Raw genomic sequence first — 24417 nt, forward strand, 5'->3', positions numbered from 1 at the left:
CCTTGAACCGATTGGCTGCAGGTGAAAACTATCCCTCGGCCCATTGGACAGATGTGTCCCTTTGTCGTGGATTGGCCGTCCGATGTTTTCTGCTCTTCGCCTTCCCTCGGGATTGGGGGAAGTAAGGTATGCCTGAGGCCGGCTGTGATTGGCTGTTGGGCGAGGAGCGCCCGGGGGGGTGGGGCGGGGAGGGCGAGCAGCGTCGGTTAACCTGCAACCGCCATTTGTTCAGCGCGAGCGATGCTGGCGGAGATCCGGAGAGTTTCCAAGCAACAAGTTGGAGTGGGACGTACATAGTCGGAGAAAAGTGCGATTGCTGCTCAGAAATTATCATCGAAGGGGATTTCATCCTCTCTCACTGAAATATCCCTGACTTAACACGGGCTCCGGGGGAAAAAAAAATCCTGCTTATTTTCTTGATCACCTTGGTGGATTCTGAGCCGAAACTGGACGTTTGGCAGAAATTAGCGAGGGGACGCTAGGTTTGGTGTAACTACTCTTCCCAACTTTACTACTCTTTCCCTGGTTTGCCCCGGAGCAGCAGGCTGGTAGAATCTTGCCTGTGTCATGCCGACGAGAGTGGATGACACCATGGAGTATGGAACAGGTGACTCGATCAAAGTGAAAGCTCACTACAAAGGGTAAGTAGTCGAACAGCTCTCCGCAAGGATTTAACCACCACTCTTCCCTTTAACCTCGACATGTGCTAGTAATTTATTTTAAACGAAATTGACCAAAAAGAAAGCCAAACTCCTTTTGAAGAATCGGAACATTCGCGATCGTGGATTATTATTTGCTGATCGTTTAGAATCGAATTGTTTTGAATTGTACTTCAGGATTTTAGTGTTAGAACTCTGATTGCGAGAAATGTTCAGCTTTGTCTAAACCCTGTTTATGTATGCTAGTTAAAATGCGCTGTTAACGCTATTTGCATGTGGTTTACTGATTACTTTACTTAGTCCGCCGGTTTGGACTTAATTGCATTCATCCTACACGTTGAATGTCTAATAACATCAGCTTTAAAAGTGATTATTATGATCATCATTGTTCACTTGAAAAGCGTTCACGTTAAGAAATATTTCCAGAAACTGTGGGTATCATTTTTTAATGACAGTTGTCTAAATGCATTACTACGGAACTACTCTATTATAAACTTCTTGTGACTCTAGGAAGTATACTGCTTTTCACTAATTCATATCTGTACAAACAAATATTCCACTAGAAATAGCTAAAATGCCAAATTCTGTGGAGATCGTTACTTTGGATTGCTTGATCCACCTGGACGACTAAATTCGTATCTATATTTTTTTGTTTAAGGACAAGTAAATTAAGTTATTAACTATACTACTAATAACTACAGTGGATTCTGGTTAATTGGGACACATCAGGACCAGTACATTTTGGCCAAATTAAGTGGCTGAGGCAATTAGCCAAAGTTTCATGGATATAGTTAAAAAGATGTATGAAAGACAAAAACACAAGGTATTAATTACTATCGTCAAAACTGCCATTTAACTGAGTAACATATTATGTATTTAAATGAAATGCAGAACAAATTTGAACACTATCAATATTACAGGACTATAAAATTATGTATTTGTTCCTAATAGTTATCAACAGAGGAATTAATCCAATGTACACTGCTGTGTTCTTTTGATTGACTGTAAATGAACTAAATCAGTGCAGCCACCTAGTGCCAATAATGGACGCCTTTCAACAATGCTTTCAATGATTGCATACTCCAATTCTTCATTCTTGTAACGTTCAAGATGATTGTCCATAACGTCAAATACTTCCAAGCCTCAATGCTTGAAACCGCAATGAGCAAACCAGTTTTTAACTGTCTTACTGCTTATTACTCGCCAACTATCAGTGACAAAAATCACTGCTTTTTGAACACAAATACACGCAACTAACGCTATTTAAAAACTAAGCATAGTATAGTGTTAAATGGCCACACGTCTGACACTAGTTAGAAACTGTTTGGTAACAGCCTCCTGTCCCAATTAAGTGGTATAGTAACAAATAAACAAAGGGAATCCTGGCTATTTTCTCAATTTGGTTTTGTTCTTTAAGAATTGACCCAAATAAGTAGCTGCCCCAATTGACTGATGGTCCAATTCACTGTATATTAAAACTCCCTTGATGAGGAGTACCTGGACTTAACTTTCCCAAACGTTGTCAGAGGCTACAGCTGTTCACAAGCTGTTGATTGGTATTCAGACTGCTTCTTGTATGCTAACAAAAGTAAAAAGTAAAATCAGTCTGAATCATGATAAGTTTAGCATTGGCTGACACCCACAAAATATGCAACATCAGAATTAGGAGCAGGAATATACCACTTGTCCCCTCAAGCTTGTTTCACCACTATTTAGTCTGAACATGGCTGATTTGATTGTAAATTCATGCTCCACATTCTTGTCTGGTGTTGTCACCTTTTCATTCCTTTCATATTAAATATTTGTCTATTTGTGCCAGATATATAAAAATAAAATATTTAAACTGTCTCCATTACTATTTGATAGAAACAATTCCATAGTCATCATCCTTGAGAGGGGAAAGAATTTGCTTCATTTCATTTTTTAATGTGACCTCTTAATCAATAACCCGCTGTTCTACATTCTCCAATAAGAACAAACATCTTTTGACAAGATTTTTGTTTTCTGTCACTTTTCCCCTCATTTTTCTAAGCTCCAGTGAAGTAAGAATAACCTCATGTTTTACTTTTGTAGTCTGCAACCTAATGGCATATAAACATTTGATTCCCCAATTTCAGGTCACCTGCTCCCCTTCCGTCCCTTTCTCTCTACTGGTCCATCCAGTCCTCTACGCACCAAATTATTGCACCCTATTTCTTTTCTCCCCACCATCTATTCTATCTTTACTTCCCCACTGCCCAAACACTTTCTTCCAACTGAGTCCTCTCCCTCCACTGTAACCATCTACCCACCCCACCTCCTTTATTTGGTTCCATGCTCCACCTTCCTATCAGGCCCTTGTTGCCTTCACATATTACCTTGTAGCCCTTTCTATTTTCAATTTCCCCTGTTTCTCTCCCCTCCATCTGCTGTTCACTTCTCACCTGGTTCCACCTATTGCTTGCCAGCTGTCGTCCCACTCCTCCTTTTATCTTTATACTGGCTATTTTTCCTTGACCCAAAATGACGACTGTCCATTTACTTGCTAAGTTGTGACAGCAGTTTGCTTTTTTTATGCTCCCTATTCCATCATCTGCTGTTTCTGTCTGCAAGCTTATACTGTCCAATTTTCCTGACAAGGCAACTCGTCCATTCCAGCTATTACTCTACCAAAACTTTCCTGTACTGTGTCCAAGCATTAACACCCAGACACACAGTAATGGGACCCCAGAGATCATTTGAGTTTTGGTCTGCTTTCTTAAGCGGGATAGAATTTAATTCTCATTTTTATAATCATGATCTTAAAAATATTAGTGCCACCACTTGAAATGTGATTGCTTCAGAAACTTTTAAAATTTGTAATCAGTGGAAATCTGAGTCTAGATCCAAAATGTTTAAAAGGCTGCAGTTTCTTACACTATCATTTGGTGTTTTTATGATCTTCAATCCTACCATCCTGCTACTTGGATGTCTCCTCGGAATTTATTGTAGATGATTAATTTTGCAGAAACCTTTTGAATCAAGATATTCAAAGTTCTGTGGGTGTTGTTTTGGGTAAATTGGAGATCATTTCTATGCAGCTATAGCTAAGTATACAGGCCTATTGTTTCCTTGAGTGGCAAGGTGTTTTGGATATCTGAGAAAGCATAGTTAGTGTTTTTTTAATGTTTACTTCTTTTGGAAAGTTGGACTCTTTGGCATTTTTGATTGTGTTGTAAAGTTTATGAATCACTTCTGTTGAGATTTTTAGGTGCACCAGAGTATGTAACCATATTTTTTTTACACAGTTTCGTCTTGTTTCCCTAAATTAGATTAATTGACTGTCTTGTGAATTTTGCTTAGTCACGTTTCATGAGACAATGCTGGTGTTCTGCTAAGAACTTTAATGATATCCTGTGATCCTTGACTACTGTTGGGCAAGGCTTAAATGTCACAAAGCAAATGGTTCTTGAACTGTTTTTATTAGCTGAGCCTGCTTCTTTGGGTGATGATACCACTGTTTCCTCAGCTATTTTAGAAGCCCAGGAGTAAAATTGATGACAGTTCTAAAATCTGATTCTGATGCAGATGTTGTTGACAACAAATCATCACAAACTCCACGTTGTCAACATCATCCGCATCAGAAACCGGAAAGGGAAATGTGATTGTGTATGATCGTGAAATATACTTAACATGCCAACGAGATTGGTGACAGCCTTTTGTGTGCAGTTCCAATTCCTTTGTGCACTAGTAGCAAAAGATGTGTGCGCCTGCAAACACGTATGCACCTTAGAGGGAACATAGTATACAACTGAATAAATATAAACTTTAAGAAAACATTTGATATCCTGAAGAAGGGTTTTGACCCGAAATGTTCATTTCCATAGATGCTACCTGACCTGTTGAGTTCCTGCATCATTTTGTGTGTGTTCAATTTGATACCCTTGTCTGCTAAGCATGTAAGCAATGCAACATGTGTGGAAATTAGTCTTGATTTTCTAGAGTTTTTTCAACTAGTCTGCTCTTGTGCAACTTTTTACTTGAAGTGAAGAAAATTCATCTGCAAAATATCAAAACAAACTAGACACATATTTCAATGACTTATTTGATGAATTTAAACTTTCTGAATTTTAAAGCCAACCTATTTCATGGAAGGCTTTACATTTTTCTCTAAAGATGGATTTTGTAGTTGTTGCTCTAATTCTTTTAAAGGATTCTCTGATCCTTGAACCCAGGTATAATTCTGAAATATTTTTCTTCTCACAAAATCTTTTGCTGAATATTGTACTTGCTTATCCCTTTGTTTTAGGACTGGGTTTTTGCAGTGCATTGTAGCTTAAACCATTGTTGGGAATATAATTACAAAATTAAGATGTATAACTTGAAAGCTTTAGACTACTTTGGGAAAGTTGAAAATGCTGCTGTTTTCATCTTATAGGTTGATTGAGCCTTTGAAGTACAGTGGATTTTGTGCCTTCATACAATGCTAACGATGATTGCCTCCTCCAAATCTTCATTTTCATTAACATTCAAGAAGGTTGTTGATAGCTTCAAATTCTTCATAGTTGTGAACTTGTTGAAGTATGTGGCTGTTTCTGGCATTTCCAATACTTGAACCTTAGAGAGCAAGGCAGTTCGGAACTGTCTTACTGTTTATTTCTCGCCAACTACCAGTGACAAATATCACTGTATTTTGAACACAAACACATGCAACTGATGCTATTTAAAACTGTTCGCTCTAAACATGGTGCAGTGTCAAATGGTCACACAATTGCGTGTGACTGATGCTAGTTAGAATCTGTTCAGCAATGTCTCCTACCCCAGTATAGCAGCATAATGTCCCAAATAAACAAAGGGAACCGCAAGAATTTTCACAATTACTTTTTATTTTTTAAGAGTTGTCCCAAATAAGCAGTTGCCCCAATTAACCGATGGCCCAATTAACTAGAATCCACTGTATGTCAGCTATGTAGTTCAAGAAATGCAGAAGTCTAAGGAAAGGGTGACCCGTTTGTTTTTGATCTATTCTGGCACTCCTTCCTGAATAGATAAATTCTTGGCAAAGCCATATCAATGTAATCAAGGAAGTTCAATAATTCATCTGTTCTATCAGTTGGAAAGGTGTTAGTTTGGAGTGGGGGGGGTGATGAAAGAACATTATCTTTTAAGGGCCCAATATTTGTTCTTCAGGTCCATTTAAATGAAAATCAGATATATTATCCCTGACTTGCATGACATGAAATTTTTTGTTTCATGACTGCAGTACGGTGCAAAGTTATATAAATAATTAAATTTAAAAATAGTGCAAAAAGAAAAGAATGTTGAGGTAGTGTTCATAGATTGTTCAGAAATCTAATGGCAGAGGGGAAGAAGCTCTTTCTGAATCATTAAGTGTGAATCTTCAGGCTCGAGACCTTCTCCCCGATGGTAGTAATGAGAAGTGGGCATATAGTGAGGGTTCTTGGTGATGGATGCCACCTCTTGAAGATGTCCTCAATAGTGAGGAGGGTTGAATCTATGATGAAGCTGAGTTTACAACCCTTTGCAGCCCCTTGTGATCCTGTGCATTGGAGCCTCCATACCTGGCTATGATGCAACTGATCAGAATGCTCTCCACTGTACATTAACAGAAATTTGTAAGAATATAAATCTGCCCTGGTTTATGTTCCTGATTGAAAACTTTAGATCAGGAGAACATTGTGGTTATACTTTATGACAGAATGAATCCTGTATTCTAAATGAAGATGTTGTTTCCTTCCTTTTTGTTTTGCTTGTCTCTGCTTTCTTCTGTTAGGATCAGAATCATCAAATATATGCATAATGAAATACATTATTCTGTTAAATTATTAAACAATCACAGACTAATTATTTTTATATGATTACTAAGTGGCACCAGGGGATTGGAACATTTAAGATTAAAACAAATATTTTTTTAAGAGTGGGATTCATTTCGACTTGTAGCCAATAATAATATTGCTAAAAAAAATACTGCTGACGTGGTTGCTTGCAGCTGCTATGCACTTATCTTCCTGTTTCACTAACATAAATTGAGGGGGAAAATTCTAATCACAATCCAGAAAATCGCAGATGCTGAAAATCCAAGTAAGACACACAAAATGTTGGAGGAACTCAGCAGGCCATGCAGCATCAATGGAAAAGATATAGTCGATGTTTCGGACCAAAGCATCAGGACTGGAAAAAAAGATGGGGAGTCAGAGTTAGAAGTGGGGGGGGGGTTGGAAGGCAGAAACAAAAGGTGATAGGTGAAACCGGGTGGTGGGAGAGAGGTGAAGTAAGGAGCTGGGAAGTTGATTGGTGAAAAAGATACAGGGCTGGGGAAGGGGAATCTGATAGGAGAAAACAGAAGGCCATGGAAGAAAGAGAAGGGGAAGAGCACCAGAGGGAGGTAATGGGCTGGTAAAGAGATAAGGTGAGAGGAAAAAGGGAATGGTGAAGGTGGGGGGGGGGCATTACCGGAAGCTCAAAATTACCTGATGACATGAACATTGGTTTCTCAAACTTCTGGTAATGCTCCACCACCCCTGCAGCATTCCCCATTCCCTTTTCCCTCTCTCACTTTATCTCCTTACCAGCCCATCACGTCCCTCTGGTGCTCCTCCCTCTTCTTTCTTCCATGGCCTTCTGTCCTCTCCTATCAAATTTCCCCTTCTCCTGTCCTGTATCTTTCTCACCAATCAGTTTCCCAGTTCTTTACTTTGCCCCTCAGCCCCCCCCAGATTCACCCGTCACCTTGTGTTTCTTCCACCCCTCTCCCTCCTTCTAACTCTGACTCCTCATCTTTATTTTCCAGTCCCAAAGAAGGGCCTTGGCCTGAAATGTCAACTGTTTACTCTTTTCCATAGATGCTGCCTGACCTGCTGAGCTCCTTCAGCATTTTATGTGTATTGCTGGGAAAAATCCCAAGTTTCTTTAAATTATGAGAAAAATAAGCAAATTCAATGTGCATTAACAGTGAGTTTGAATACCTTCCATTTTCAAAATTAATTAACAAACGTCCTACCTTTATACAGTAGTCATTATTGACTGTTGTTTGCCAGAAATGGTTCTTACTGGTCCAAAATCTTCTCAACACACAAAAATGTTACAGTATGCTGTACTGCCGTAATATTTATAGCTGCTATCAGTTGTGGTATCAAGATGTCAAGGAATAGAGGACTTTGAGTTTAGTATAATTTCCACTATGTAGGCAGTATAAGTACAAAATGCAGCCTTTGCACTTGTGAGTTGCAGGGGTGGGTGGGTAAAGTTCTTGGTTTTCATTGGATAATCTTTGCTAAAATATGTCAAATATATGGGTTTGGAAGCAAAAATATAAGCTGCTGGAATTTAGCAGGAACTGTGGAGGCAAAAGGATGGCCCATGTTTTGCCTTGTGACTCTGCTTCAGGACAGAGAGTGAAGATGGCCTGTAAGGAAGTGAGAAGGAGAGCTGTGCAGGGCTGGTAAGTGATAGGTGGAATCAAGTGAGGTGAGGGATGATGGGTAGATGGAGCTGGGTAAGTGAAGGGGAGGGGCAAGGTGGAGACAGACTGTAAGGTGATAAGTGAAACCAACCAGGTAAGGAGGGATGATGAGCAGATATAACCAGCTAGAGGAAGGAAATGGGGGGGGGAGGTGGAGTTGAAGACAAGGTGGATTAGAGTGTGGATGATGGGCAGATGGAAATAGGAAAAGGTCAGTTAATAGAGCCGGAGAATCTAGGTGGAGATGTAGGAATGGAAAAGGATATTGTGTGTTCATATCATAGGGTTGTGGGCTATCCAAGTGGAATATGATATACTGCACATACATGTCTGTGTGGGAAGGGGAGTTGAATTGATGTGCAATCAGAAGCTCTATGACTTTGCAGGCATATACACATTTAAGGTGCCTAAGACTTTTGTACAGTACTGTAGCATTTTTATGTGTTGCACTATACTGCTGTTGCTGCAAAACAAAAATTGAATTTCATGACGTGTGAGTGATGATAAATCTGATCCAGATATGGGTCTCTATTGTGGATGGGGATGGGGCAGGGAGAAGAGAATCATGATTAGGGAAAGGAGAGGAGAGCATGTGGAAAGCATTAGACATTTTGTACTGATCAACAAACCAATTGTTTAGAATAGTATGACCTTGTCTGGTGTTTCAGGGCTGGGTAAAAACCCCTGCCCATCTCCCTCCTTCTCTGCCGTCTGTCCCAGACCCTTCCTGTGACACTCCTGCCAGATTTACAAACTCATTTTCCACTCCATGTTGATAAATACAGTACTGTGCAATATGGCTATTTGGTCTCATCAATGTAAAGGAGACCACATGCGGGGCATCAACTGCAATAGATGAGTTGTAGGAGGTGTACGTAAATCTCTGCTGCACCTGGAAGAGTTGTTTGAATCCCTGTATATTGGTGAGCGAGCTGTTGTAAGACAAATATTGCAGAGGCAGTCAGGAGATGGAGAAGGTATATGGGGAAGAATGAGTAGACCAGGAAGTCACAGAGGGAGTGGTGGGGGTTGGGGGAGGGGAAGATGCTGCTTTTCCTTCCATTATATGTTTCTACTTTATCTTGCAGGCTGTTTTCATTTCCTTCTCCCTGTTCCACTCCCCCCAACTGGCTGCATCTGCCCAATTTTTTTTTCCTTACCTGTTTCTATCAGTCACCATCTGCCCATCATCATCTCACCCCTCCTCTCTTGACACAATCGAGTTCCACCCGTCATGTACCAATCCTTATTGCACCCCTCCCTCTCATCTCTTTAGTCTGGCAATCTTCGTTCTGTATTTTCAGTTCTGATGCCAGGTCATGACCCAAAATTTTGTGTATAATGATACTGTTTGACCTACTGGGTTCCTTCACCAGTTTGTTTAATTTTTTTTAATGCTGTTTCCAGCATTTGCTGTCTCTTGTGCCCCTGTGGTACTGTACAGAAGGTATAGGAAGGACAGACAAAAAGGCAAAAATGCACTAAAGAATTGTGCCATTGTGTATGGAACCAGGAACTTTGGTCTCAACAAAATAAAAGTTGAGAAATGTTCACTTTAAGATGATTATTTTTTTGTTCTTTTATTGTTTACTCTCTAGAATGCTGTTGTATAGCAGAACCCCACCAAGCCAGGCATTATTTATGAATTTGAGATGGTGTCACTTGACACTCAGATTTTGAAGTTGTACTGATGGAGAATTTGTCCGGATGAAGGGTCTCGGCCTAAAACGTCAACTGTACCTCTTTCTAGAGATGCTGCCTGGCCTGTTGCGTTCACCAGCAACTTCGATGTATGTTGCTTGAATTTCCAGCGTCTGCAGAATTCCTCGTGCTTGAGAATTTGCCGTTGACTGTTTTTACTCTAAGTTTGGGATTTGTGCAAATGTGATGTGGAAAACATAAGTTGCTGATGGAGAATCAGCACTTTCTTTGGGTTTTCTATTTAGGAATCTGTCATTTTTAAGTTAAATAATTTAAAAGTTAAGAACAACTCATTAAAACCCAATCTTGCAGAAAATTATGTTATCTTATTTTTAAAAGGCTTTAACAGTTATTTTTAAAGGTAAATCAAGATCACTGTAATCTTCATGTTGCTTTCTCTTAAGTCTAGAGCAAGCACTTGTTACTTTACCAATGTCTAATAAAGTAAAGGTTTGTATCATTGTGAGCACATAATATCTAAATTCCCTGACTGTTTCATGAAGCACCTAAATGTGTACATTTCTGGTGGGTGCTATTTTGCATACTGAAGCTGTAGCAGACCTTGAGCTGAAGCCAGAAGTATAAATGCTGATTACTAGTTTAATTGATGCCAGAAAACTGAGGTTCTCCCTGTTTTCTTCATTTTATACAGGGGATAGAATTAGTGTGTGTGTGTGTGTGTGTGTGTGTGTAAATATATATATATACACACACACACACACATATATATATATATATACATATATATACACACACACATACATACAGGTTTCCCCTGCCATCCGAAGGTAGAGCGTTCCTATGAAATGGTTCGTAAGCCGAAATGTCGTAAAGCGAAGAAGCAATTACCATTTATTTATATGGGAAAATTTTGTGAGCATTCGCAGACCCAAAAATAACCTACCGCATCATGCCAAATAACACATGAAACCTAAAATAACAGTAACATATAGTAAAAGCAGGAATGATATGATAAATACACAGCCTATATAAAGTAGAAATACTTCCCTACAGCGATTGCCTGCACAGATCTCCGTAGCGAAAATCTCATGCAAGCGCTCTCAGAAGAAAATCTCACGCAAGCGCTGTTGGCATAAACGCGGTCTCCAGTAATCTGTAAACTATGAAGCTGCCAAATCTACCAAATAACGCATAAAAATACACAGCCTATATAAAGGTAGGAATAATGTATGTACAGTGTAGTATCACTGACTGGAATTGGGAAAACAGTGCCGAGCACACTGATGATGGTGTGTAAGACTGAGTCGTCGCAGGCTGGGTGGTGCAGTGGCTCCCACCCTCCAGGCTGCCGACCCGATACATTGCCGCGAAGAACGCAGCAGTAGCCGGGAGGCACACAGCACACCGTTAAGAAAAAAGCTGAAATAAACATGCTAATTAATTAGGTGCTGCCGACACATAATTGTCGGCCCAGATCAGAGGCGATGCAGTCAGAAATCAGTATATATATATATATGTGTGTGTGTGTGTATATATATGTGTGTGTGTGTATATATATATGTGTGTGTGTGTGTATGTATGTGTGTGTGTATATATATGTGTATATATATAGGAACTGGGCATGTATTGCCCAATTGCCCATTTCCAATTAGTCTCGAGAATATGATGTGAGCCACTACCATGGGCTACTGTCATCCTTGGGATCATGGTGTTCCTATAGCGTTAGGTAGGTGGAGTTGGAACATTTGGATGGTATTAAGGACCTGTGTGTATTGGGGGCACACAGAAACTCTGAATATATAGCAGAAGGTAAGCCTGCCTCACAAACTACTTACTTGTCTGCATCATCAGGCATCTTCCATCCTGTCTACAAGAGTCAACTGTTCCCACATTATTCCCAAGAATAAATGTGGGGACCAAGCTGGAATGGGAGTGAGTCATCCTCTGTCTCAATATATTACCTAAAGAGAAGATTCAAAGTACATTATACAACCTTGAGATTTATCTGCTTACAGGCAGACACAAAGCAAGAAACTTGAAAGAACCCAATTAAAAAGAGAAAGACCAACACCCAAAAGCACAGAGAAAGAGAAAAAAAAATGTGTTACAAATCATGCAAACAATAGAAGCAAGCAACAGGATTCTAAACCAAATTAAGTCCATAGAACCGAATCCCCGGATAAAACCCAAAGCCTTGGTCTCAGTTCATATTGGTGGGGCAAATCGCTATGAAGCTGTCACAGACATAAAGCATAGCAGCTGGAGTAGACTCACAGCCTCAGTGCCACAAAGACAGGGTGAACATCACAGGAAAGCGAGCAAAATTGATCCGAACCTCACCTCCAGACCCGACACCCAGTCTATCTGGACCAATGCTTAAATTGTCTGAACACCGGATCGTGCCTTGCATTAGGACCTCAGGTCCGGTGCAACAATATGCTCTGGGCCTAGACCTTGTTGCCCAGCTCCAAGTTGTTCTTGAGCTCTCTAATTGCTCAGCGCTCAGAGTGATCCAACCTCACACCCAGGTTAGGTGGACCGGTGTCGAAACTCCTCTGCCTCGATGACTCCTCACCGAATCAATCACTCTAACCCTATTTCCATCTGCGACCCCATCTCGAATACATAACACTTCGTCTTTGAATCAGATTTGCCTCCGCTCACATCTTCATTGTTTTGCAGTGAAAGTTTATCAGAATCAGTATCAGGTTTATTATCACCGGCTTGTGTTGTGAAATTTGTTAACTTAGCAGCAGCAGTTCAATGCAATACATAATATAGAAGGAAGAAGAAAGAAATCAATCAATCAGTTACAGTATATGTATATTGAATAGATTAAAAATTGTGCAAAAGAACCCAGAAATGATATATATTAAAAAGTGAGGTAGTGTTCAAGAGTTCAATGTCCATTTAGGAATCGGATGGCAGAGGGGAAGAAGCTGTTCCCTGAATCGCTGAGTGTGTGCTTTGGGCTTCTGTACCTCCTACCTGATGGTAACTGTGAAAAAAGGGCATGTCCTGGCTGCTGGAGGCCCTTAATAATGGATGCTCCCTTTCTGAGACAACACTCCTTGAAGATTTCCTGGGTACTTTTTAGGCTAGTATCCAAGATGGAGGCCGACTAAATTTACAATCCTCTGCAGCTTCTTCCGGTCCTGTATAGTAGCCGGCTTGTGTTATCACCGTATCAGACAGTGATGCAGCCTGCCAGAATGCTCCCCGCGGTACATCTATAGACGTTGTTGACATACCAAATCTCTTCAAACTCCTAATGAAGTCTAGTAACTGTCTTGTCTTCTTTATAACTGCATTGATATCTTGGGACCAGGTTAGGTCCTCGGAGATCTTGACATCCAGGAACTTGAAACTGCTCACTATCTCCACTTCTGATCCCTCTATAGGATTGGTATGTGTTTCTTCGTCTTGCCCTTCTTGAAGTCCATAATCAGCTCTTTCATCTTACTGATCTTGAGTGCTAGGTTGTCGCATGACACCACTCCACAAGTTGGTATATATCGCTCCTGTATGCCCTCTCATCACCATCAGAGTTTCTACCAATAATGGTTGTATCATCAGTAAATTTATAGATGGTATTTGAGCTATGCCTAGCCACACAGTCGTGGGTATAGAGAGAGTAGAGCAGTGGGCTAAACACACACTCCTGAGGTGCACCAGTGTTGATCATAAACGAGGAGGAGATGTTATCACCAGTCCGCACAGATTATGGTCTTCCGGTTAGGAAGGTGAGGATCCAATTGCAGAGAGAGGTACAGAGGCCCAGGTTCTGTAACTTCTCAATCAGGATTGAGGGAATGATGGTAGAAAATGCTGAGCTATAGTCGATGAACAGCATCCTGACATAAGAGTTTGTGTTGTCCAGGTGGTCTGGACAACATTATCACAATTTAACTTCAGAAAAAATGTTATTAATAACGTTTTTAGTCTAATTTTGTTCCTTTTGAACTACCAATAAGCTGTTGCTCACCTTTTAGTAGCGCCATCTTAAACCAGAAGATGACGAGTCTGAGGATTTTGACTGAATCCTGGTGAAGGTAGAACAATGTTTCCAAGTTATAGTGATATGGAACTTGAAGAGAAGCTAGCATGTGGTGCCATTCCTCTACTTCTAGTTGTCTGTTTTTCCCCTGTTTTAGATAAAGTTTGCAGCTTGCTTTAATACATTTTGTAGATGGGAATTTGTTCCAAAAATATACTTTATTCAGAAATATTACAAAATAAAGTTATTTACAAAAAAAAACATTCATTGACTCTGAGTCCTTATTCAATAAATAAACTTATTCAAAATAAAGATGTTTACAATAAATCATTTGTTGACACTCAAACCTTAGTCAAGAATAAAATTTATTTACAATAAAAAGCCAGGCATTGACTCTCATTTCTTTACTGAAGTTCCTTTACGGTCTATACCTTTCCACATTTCCAGCCACTCCTGTGGCACCATGTTGATTCATCTGTGCACACCACTGATGAGGGGTATAATCCTCCCCACCCGACCCCTCCAACTCACGTGGGTGACGAACCTTAAACTGTGGTCCTTCCCCAAGGGCCTTCGCGGTGGCTGCACCAAGTTTGAGTGCATCCCTCAGCATGTATTCCTGCAGGCGAGAATGTGCCAGCTGGCAACATTCAGCCACGGATATCTCCATGTGCAGGTAGATCACCAATTTTCGGGCTGACCAAAGAGCGTCCTTCATCAAGTTGATGATCTGCCAGCAGCATCGGATGTTGGTCTCCGTGTGCATCCCTGGGAACAGCCTGTAAATCAGGGAGTCCTCGGTTACGCAGCTGCTGGGCATGAATCTTGACACTGTCCCTTCCATCCTCCTCCACACCTTCTTTGCGAACCCACAGTGTGCGAAGAGGTGAGTCACTGACTCCGCCTCACTGCAGTCCTCCCATGGGCAGCGGGGTGTGGAGACGACGTTCTGGGTGTACAGGAAGGATCTGACAGGGAGATCCCCTCTCACCACCAGCCAGGTGAGGTCTTGGTGCCTGTTGGTGAGGTCTGGCGATGAGGCAATTTGCCAGACGTACTGGACGGTTTGCTCAGGGAACATGATGCAGATGGGACATGGTGCAGTTGTGGAATGTTTATGGTGGAGAAAGTGAATGTTTGAGTAGCAGAAAGGGTGCCAGTCAAGCAGGATGCTTTGTCTTGAATGTAGTGTAGTTATGTTTGTAGCCACAACTCATTCAGTCATTTCTGATTTGTACTTTGTTGATGGAAGTCTTTGTGGAATCAAGAGTAGAATTAATTGCTGCAGATGTTACCAAATTTCCAGGTGTCCTGTTGTCACAGTATTTGGAATCATAAATATTTAGAATAGCCTGTTCTGTGGAAAGAGGTTATTAAGTCCATCAACTCTGAATTGAGCAATCCTGACAGTCTCAATCCTTTTAACCATGCAAGTTATTTTCTTAAGCGCTAATCCATTTCTCTGTTGAAACTCCTAATTGATTTTGTTTCTTCCTGCAATTTGCAGCTGGTTCAATTGAGTTTCCAAATACAAAACAAAGATAGCCTTAGCTAGTTATTGAGTGACTGTTCTGTTCTTGGTAGCCAGGGATTAGGCAGGGATTTCAAGAGTAATACCACTAAACTGGGTCAATTACTGTAATGCTTTGATGAATTGAGGTAGTGACAGTTGACCAGATTAAACAAAGGGTGATGAAGTAAAACTGCTTTATTTGGTGATTGCTTAAAATGAGCATCTGTATGAACTATACAATCATTGGGATATGTATCTCAATCACAATAATGAAAACCCTAAATGTTGCATAGCCAATTCAGCATTGTAGTTCTATTGATATCACATGGATGTTTCTGTCAGGTAGTTAACAGCTTGCATTTATTTTACATTTTAAGTTCTTTATTAATGTTGTTAATTTAGAGATAATATCTCCAAAAATGCCGTTATGGTGCTATAAATCTGCTTCAAAGTTGAACAGTGTACAAAAGTGTGTAATTTGGCTAATTTGCATTTTTACGCCAGAATTTGAATAATGATTGACCTTAAATTCTTAAATTGACTGATTCAGAATATAAGTCATCTTATTGCTTTTGACCACATTTTAACTTCCTTGTAATGTTACTGTGATTTATTCAGAGATAGTGATCCCAATTCACTGTCCTTTACTATAGCTTTGGAGTTTGATATTGAAAGACAATATAGAAAAGTCTTTAATGGGAGGGGAGGAATTATGATATTAGGCAGGAATTTAGGAGCATACATTGGGAACAGATATACTTGGGAAAATGCACAATGGCAACGTGGTGGTTTGTAGTGGGCACTTGTGTGGGTTTCTGGAAAGGTGTGTCTGACTGAGGCAGGAAAAGGATGAAAGCAGGTGAAGGAACCATGGTTGACAAGAGATGTGGAACATCTGTTCAAGAGGAAGAAAGAAGCTTACTTAAGGGTTAGGAAGCAAATCTGGGGGGAAATAAGATTTCAATTTTGGGATCTGCTGCAGATACCTTTTTCAATAGAGCACTCCGCCCCCCCCCCCCCCGAAAAGCTTTATTACAGGCTTAATCTGTATATTTGATCATTACAGTGGTTTATTTGAGTAACAATATCTGTTCTGGCAAGAATTGGGACATTCTTGCATTCAGAAAGACAAGACGTGAAGAAGTAATGATAAGTCATGTTTTTACTGAATAACCTGAGGACTTGAGTGGCCTTTTGCCCATCTCCTTCACATAATTTGTTTATTTGTAGTTATGTGACACTTCACACCTGCATGTAATCAATTATCATGGTTTATCCTGTGCCTCAAATTCACTTTTTTGATGACTCCTTTATCTGGCTTCCCTAACCATCAAGAGATTTACAACCTTTTTTCCAGAAAGGAATTGTCTCTGAACTGTTCAAAGTCACTGATTTTTTTTTTGTCCTGAAACTACTCTACATGGAGGAAAAAGTAGTGTTCCATTTACTTTTTTAATCTGCAAATTTTAATATGTTGCAGGATTTAATCATCCTGTGGTTACTAAACTTGCTGGATGATTTGTGGATGTCAATTCAGTGTACCTGCTAATGTTTTGTACATTAGGGATGATTTCAAGGACTCAAGCCCGTGCTTCCACTCGTTGATTGGCATCATCATGAAGGTGGCCACAAAATTGCCACCCCTACCAAGGAACTATTTGATAGCATATCTTGTGCATTTGTGCACTGACAACTGAGAGATCCTGAAAATGTTTCTTGCAGAGTCTTAAATGTTGAGGGTGCTGGCATCTTTGAAAACTAGAAAAGTGCTGCCAATTGGACCAGCTGGTCAACTGTCCGCATGCTTAACTTGTCTGTATTACCTTAGGCAATAACTAAGCTGCCTGGGATACTAATTTTCCCAATACATTGAGGAGCAGGGAGCACAGGGAAATGGGACAATGTGGATTGCTCTCTGAAGGTCAAATAGCTGGCTTCTATGTTGCAACAGTCCCTTGTTTTCTCTCCAAGTTATAATTGCAGGATCAGAATCAGGTTTAATATCACTGCCATATGTCTTGAAAATTGTTGTTATGCAGCAGCAGTACATTACAATACATAAACTGTAAGTTACAGTAAGGTATATCTATATATTCTGCCTCAAGTAGTGCAAGTAGTGATTTTTTTGTACATTGTGATGCTTTCCTGGACTTGACTGATAATGGGCTGAGAACTTCCTATTTTTTTTTCCTTCAGTACCTGTAACCTACTGGAGCTATTTCAGAATCTTGGAAATTAACGCATGTAGCGCTTTGAGCAAATGTTGGACTGAATGTACTTTCTTTGGGAAGTCAGGTTAAGGGTCACAGAATAGATTAGGTAATTTAAATTGGATCTGCACATTAAATTTGAATGAATATCAGTTGAAGTACCATTTAAAACAAATGTAATGCAACTGGAACACTGATATAGAGTGACATTTAGTGGTTAGAAAGAGTAGCTAGTTTCAAGGCATTTCTTTTCAGAAAAATAGAGCTTTCTCCACTGGAGGATCTAAACTATTAGATGGTGTGTTATTTGATTTGCAAATTGGATACATATTCATGGATGAAATAATATGTTCAAAGGTCCAATTTAATGTCAGAGAAACTAATACAATATACATCCCAAAATGCTTTTTCTTCGCAACCATCCACGAAAACAGAGAAGTGCCCCAAAGACTGAACGACATTTAAATGTTAGGATCCCAAAGTACCCCCCCCCCCCCCCAGCTCGACACTCTGTCGCGCATAAGCGGCAGCAAGCAACAATCCCCCCTCTTCCACTGGCAAAAAAATGCATTAGCACTCGCCACTGAGCACTCAAGCGTGAGCAAAGCAATAGCAAAGACACAGGCTTGCAGTTACCCAACGACTTCGCGTTTCACCCAGTATATGACATACTACAGGCTCTCTCTCTCCCCCTAATAAGGGAGAAGGAGGTGTCTCTGTCTGTTTTTCCCAGCGAGCGGGGAGACACAACAAACAACTCGCTGGTTTACAATGTTAAAAGTCCGTTATGTTGCTTTTTTCGAGCTCTGTGCCTGAAGATCTCAAAGATCTCAGGTCTCTGGGCACACAGTCTCAGATATCCTGACTCTCCTGACAACACATGGGTCTCCTGCCGTGACACCAACCCTCGATCCACCTGTCTCCAGAGCCCCAAGATCCTAGACTTCCAAATCTGAGCCGGACTCTTAGGTGGAGCCCTTGGCGTGCTGAACAACAACTGGTCGTGAAACCTCGAGAGTGGGTCCCATTCCCGCAAAGAACCGAAGTCAGCCTGTAACTATGGGTCAGGGTCTTCAAAAGAACCCTGAAAGGGAAAAATAAAGGTATTAAAGATGGAAGTAGAGCTGTTTCCGAAGATGCAAGCAAAGGAGTCACTGTTTAGTGCCATCATTACTCTGCTTCACCTCTTCTCTTGTTGTATATGCAATTGGAAACAAGTCCAAAACTCAGACTTCCTCAACTTGAAGGAGACTGATATAGGACTAACTATCTGTATTAAATGTAGTGAAACTTCTGTAATGCCTGCTTTGCTGCTGTTGCTACTGTGTGGTCCAGAATTTCTGGAGGGGAAGGCCCCGAGTCCTCGGCTTTGCTTGTTGCTTGGTGGCTGGGGCGGGGTCGAAGTACTCGGCAGAGGATGGTGCTCGGAGGGGCTGGTCGGAGGCTCAAAGTTTGCAGACGGACTCAGAGTCCGCTGCGGTCGGGTGCTTCCAGTGGTGCTGCATTGGCAAGTTTGTGGCACTTGGAGGTTCATGGCAGGGAGAGTTTCTCCCTTCTGCCGCCAGCGTGAGATGATGAGGCTATCGAGACTTTGAGATGGTTTTTTTTTACTGTGTCCATGGTCTGCTCTTTATTAAATTATGGTATTGCTTTGCACTGTTGTAACTATATGTTATAATTATGTGGTTTTGTAAGTTTTAGTCTTGGTTTGTCCTGTGTTTTCTTGTGATATCATCCTGGAGGAACGTTGTATCATTTTTTAATGCATGCATTTCTAAATGACAATAAACAAGGACCTGAATGTGCTCATAATCTAATCTAAAAAAAATACAAAAACGATATGTGGAAGTAGGTGGAATTTGCCCCTTTAATTGCATCAAATTTAGTTTTAAACTAAATTCCTTGTCACAGTGTTGAAGGTGAAAATAAAACAAAAAAATTAGCAGAATTTTTTAGCGGGTGAAGCATTATCTATGGGAAAGTAAAAACAGTTACTATTTCCAAGGTTTGTGACCTTTTGTATACTTACGTTAGAAACAAAGCAAGCTCTAAATTACAGAGAGGAGGTAGGGTGGAGAGAACAAAAATATTGGGTTGATACCAAGATTAGATGAAATGGAAGCTACTAATACTAAATTGAAGCAATGGCTGTTTCAGGTATTACATATCATTTTCCAAACTTGATAAACTGCTTCAATTTAGGTACAGATTGTCCATGTGAAATTGGAAGAAATGGAAGCATATTGTTGCTTGGTGGGAAGGGAAGAAATATTATGTGTTTATTTATTATTTATCATGTGCATATTGAAACACGGTGAAATGTGTTGTTTGCTTTAACAACAAACACAACATAAGGATGTACTGGAGCAGCTTGCAAGTGCTGTCACACATTTTAGTGCCGACATAGCATGCCCACAATCTTGGAAGAACTACACACAACACATCACCATAGCTTACAACAAGCAACCAAACAACAACATCAAAACAAACTGCTCTCCTTAGAAGCAGTGTTTGGGTTTTTGTTAGAGGTAACAGGTGCTTAGGAATGTGAGCCATCCAATCAGGAGAGAAGGCTGGGGGAGCGGGTTTTTTTTTTTTGTGTCTGACTCCGGTGTGAGCCTTGGTCTTAGTTTGGCAGGAGAGAAGATGATGGAGACAGCCAGTCATAGGATTCAATCCGGTGGGGACTGTGATCTGGTGCGGGAGTCTACTGAGGATCGGTGAAGATGATTTGGAAGAGTTGAGCTCCAACTTGTGCACATTTGACTATTTAATCATAATGGGCCCTTTTTGGTATTTTTTTCTTTTCTTTACTAACTCTTTAGTTAGGTTTACATTCATAAGTATACTTCTTTTAATTATGTGCAATGTGCGGTCTGTTATTTCCTGGCAATGAGCTGTAACAGGGCAGCAAATCACACAGCATTCACACAAACCGGGGCTTGGGTGGGAGAAACATCCAAATCTCACGGATTTGGTGTGACTGGAATGTGTATACCCTAGACATATTTGGCCAGAGAACTGTGGGTTTCTTGGCGCTGAGTTGGGAGACCACCAGCGAGGGCTAATGAACAGTTTCCTGAGATGCCTGGGAAGAAAGGGGTTGTTTTGAGCTGTTGTCTCACTTGTATATGGTTGAATCATCTGCACATTCTCTAGACATCAACGTGGAAAACTTTGGAAGATCAACTGGATCATGACTGCCTTTATAGAATTAGTCTAGTTTTGGACTTTTCATTTGGTAATATAAATAAGTTTTGTATAAGCAGTTTAAGATATTTGGATGAATTGCTTGGCCATTTCAGTTTGGAGTCAGATTAATATGGATCTGCAGTTAATATAGGCAAGACTAAGTAGGGATGAGATCTTCTTTGAAGAAATTGGTGAACCGTATAGGTTTTTATGAGAATCTTAAAACTTCCAGGCAATTGGTATACTTAATAGCTTTCTTTTGGAATTTCACTTAACTTGAACTTCAATTGTCCAGATGTACTTATATCTGGATGAAGTTAACTAGGTAATTACAAAATATAAGCCTGAAGGTCTTTCAATGTAGAAGCCGCTAAGGAGCCCTGAAATATGTAACTGCTCTGTAAGTAACCCAAAAATTGCATTGTAGCTCTGTCTGCGAGTAAGTCATGTTGCCTTGTAGTTGCTAAGCAATCAGTTTATTGCTAAGTAACCTGGAATGCATTTTTTAGAGTTGGCATTTTTCTCCCATAGTGCTCTGACTTCAATAAAAAGAATGAAGTAGAACTGGAAGGTTGTGTTCAGAATATTAACACTGACCTTGTGTTGCTGACATAGTTCCTATCCTTAATTAGGGTACAACTGACAATTATTGGGAAATGTTATCAAGCGTTTTGAGTTAATTTAATGGAAAGAATGTCCATGCAATAATAAGTCCTCTATTTGTGTTGTATGTTTTCATGGGGAAACACAATAATTGGTTTTGTATAATATTTGTTTTAATGGAAGCTTTTAATTAATGCAAAACAATTTCGCTATTCCTGAAAAAAAGAGAAATAAATTCCATTCCTATAACTAATATCTGTAATTCCAGTTGTTGGAATATCATATATTATCTTTTTGGATATACTTGCCAGAAGATTTTAGTTCGTACTTTGATGAAAATAACAGTATGTTTAAATTGTTTTTATTTTTTAGTTGTTTTATTTAATCATTAATTTGACAATATTTAATTTGTGTGTAATTCATCTGTAGATTTTATCTTTCATTCCTTAGTTATTGTGTGTTGTGTGTACTACTAGTCCGGAGAAATGTTGTCTCGTTTGATGGTATAAATGTATACCATATTAATGACAATAAACTTGATTCTATATGAAATAGTATCACACAAACACGAGGAAATCTGCAGATGCTGGAATTTCAAGCAACTCACATAAAAATTGCTGGTGAACGCAGCAGGCCAGGCAGCATCTATAGGAAGAGGTACAGTCGACGTTTTGGGCCGAGACCCTTCAGACTAACTGAAAGAAGAGATAGTAAGAGATTTGAAAGGGGGAGGGGGAGATCCGAAATGATAGGAGAAGACAGGCGGGGGAGGGATAGAGCTAAGAGCTGGAAAGTTGATTGGCAAAAGGAATATGAGAGGATCATGGGACGGGAGGCCTAGGGAGAAAGAAAGGGGGAGGGGGGAAATCCCAGAGTATGGGCAAGGAGTATAGTGAGAGAGAGGGGGAGGGAGAGAGAGAGAGATATAATGGATGGGGTACGGAGGGGAGTGGAGCATTAACGGAAGTTAGAGAAGTCAGTGTTCATGCCATCAGATTGGAGACTACCCAGACGGAATAGAAGGTGTTGTTCCTCCAACCTGAGTGTGGCTTCATCTTGACAGTAGAGGAGGCCGTGGATAGACATATCAGAATGGGAATGGGATGTGGAGTTAAAATGTGTGGCCACTGGGAGATCCTGCTTTCTGTGGCGGACAGAGCGTAGGTGTTCAGCGAAATGGTCTCCCAGCCTGCGTCAGGTCTTGCCAATACATAGAAGGCCGCATCGGGAACACCGGACGCAGTATATCACCCCAGCTGACTCACAGGTGAAGTGTCGCCTCACCTGGATGGACTGTCTGGGGCCCTGATTGGTGGTGAGGGAGGAAGTGTAAGGGCATGTGTAGCACTTGTTCCACTTACAAGGATAAGTGCCGGGAGGGAGATCGGTGGGAAGGGATGGGGAGGAAGAGTGGACAAGGGAGTCGTGTAGGGAGCGATCCCTGCGGAAAGCAGGGGGGCGGGAGGAAAAGGTGTGCATAGTGGTAGGATCCCATTGGAGGTGGCGGAAGTTATGGAGAATTATATGTTGGACCTGGAGGCCGGTGGGGTGGTAGGTGAGGACAAGGGGAACCCTACTCCTAGTGGGGTGGCGGGAGGATGGGGTGAGAGCAGATGTGCGTGAAATGGGAGAGGTGCGTTTGAGAGCAGAGTTGATGGTGGAGGAAGGGAAGCCCCCTTCTTTAAAAAAGGAGGACATCTCCTTCGTCCTGGAATGAAAAGCCTCATCCTGAGAACAGGTGCGGCGGAGACGGAGGAATTGCGAGAAGGGGATGGCGTTTTTGCAAGAGATAGGGTGAGAAGAGGAATAGTCCAGGTAGCTGTGAGAGTCCGTAGGCTTATAGTAGACATCAGTAGATAAGCTGTCTCCAGAGATAGAGACAGAAAGATCAAGAAAGGGGAGGGAAGTGTCGGAAATGGACCAGGTCCCGTCCCATGATCCTCTCGTATATCTTTTACCAATCAACTTTCCAGCTCTTAGCTCCATCCCTCCCCCTCCTATCTTCTCCTATCATTTCCGATCTCCCCCTCCCCCTCCCACTTTCAAATCTCTTACTATCTGTTCTTTCAGTTAGTCCTGACGAAGGATCTGGGCCCAAAACGTCGTCTGTACCTCTTCCTACAGGTGCTGCCTGGCCTGCTGCTGCGTTCACCAGCAATTTTTATGAAATAGAATCACTTGTTTTGAGGAGCTGCTTTTGGGCTTATAGAAAACATAATCAAATAACTTTGCTTTGAAAGGAGAGAATACTCAACTGGTCAGTTATTAAGTTTCATACAACAAGATCTCTTTCAAAACCACTAATTGTTAATATTTCTAGGAAGAGGTGCAGTCGACGTTTCAGGCCGAGACCCTCCGTCAGGAAGTCCTGACTCGGCCTGAAACGTCGACTGCACCTCTTCCTAAAGATGCTGCCTGGCCTGCTGCATTCACTAGCAACTTTTATGTGTGTTGCTTGAATTTCCAGCATCTGCAGAATTCCTGTTAATTGTTAATATTTGCCAGCCAAAACTTGGTACACAGTTCTGAAAATACAAGTAGTAAATCTAAACTTCAAATAAACTTTAGTGATGATTAATGTCTTGTGTGGCCTCCCAATAAATTGCATTTGGTGGCTAGAATATTAGATTTATCATTGTGGTACTGGTTTGATCAAAGTGCTCCAGAATGACACTGATTCCAGCTCCTGAGTGACTTTTAATTCTTCTTCTCCTATTATGTGAGGTGGAATTTGGTGACCACTTGGCCTGGCCCAATGACATTAATTACATGAATAAAACCGGTATTTTCACATCATAGTTATTTTCTTTAAGGTAGTATATTCCTGAAAAGAAGTATAAAGCTAATATCTACACAGTTTGTTCGGTGTGTCCCAAATGCAGCACAGTGAAGGATTGAATCAATAGCTTATCCTTAACAATTCTTTTGAAAAAATGTATATTTTCAGATAGTTCTGCTATAATGCTATACTTGCAGTCCTAAAAATCCTAGCATTATGGAAAGCCATATTTTTGCAGAAGAAGCTATGGTTATTTTCAAAGCACAATTGTGCAATTGTACTATAACCAATACGGCCCCAAAATGCAAATAATGTTCCCTAAATAATTTATCATATTATTACCAATTTCCATAATGGAAAC

At 40.7% G+C, this 24417-nt stretch overlaps 1 protein-coding gene across 1 annotated transcript in view; it reads left to right on the forward strand.

The window, feature by feature from the left end:
- The first annotated feature begins 216 nt into the window (after positions 1 to 216).
- Positions 217 to 24417, forward strand: part of LOC140188456 (protein kinase C zeta type-like) — a 394997-nt gene continuing 370796 nt past the window's right edge. Inside the window, exon 1 of the mRNA XM_072244743.1 lies at positions 217 to 641. Within this exon, the coding sequence (XP_072100844.1) occupies positions 568 to 641 (74 nt within the window). The 5' untranslated portion in view covers positions 217 to 567. The remainder of the gene's footprint in view (positions 642 to 24417) is intronic.

Source organism: Mobula birostris, chromosome 27 (genome assembly GCF_030028105.1).
Source record: "Mobula birostris isolate sMobBir1 chromosome 27, sMobBir1.hap1, whole genome shotgun sequence".
Lineage (NCBI taxonomy): Eukaryota > Metazoa > Chordata > Chondrichthyes > Myliobatiformes > Myliobatidae > Mobula > Mobula birostris.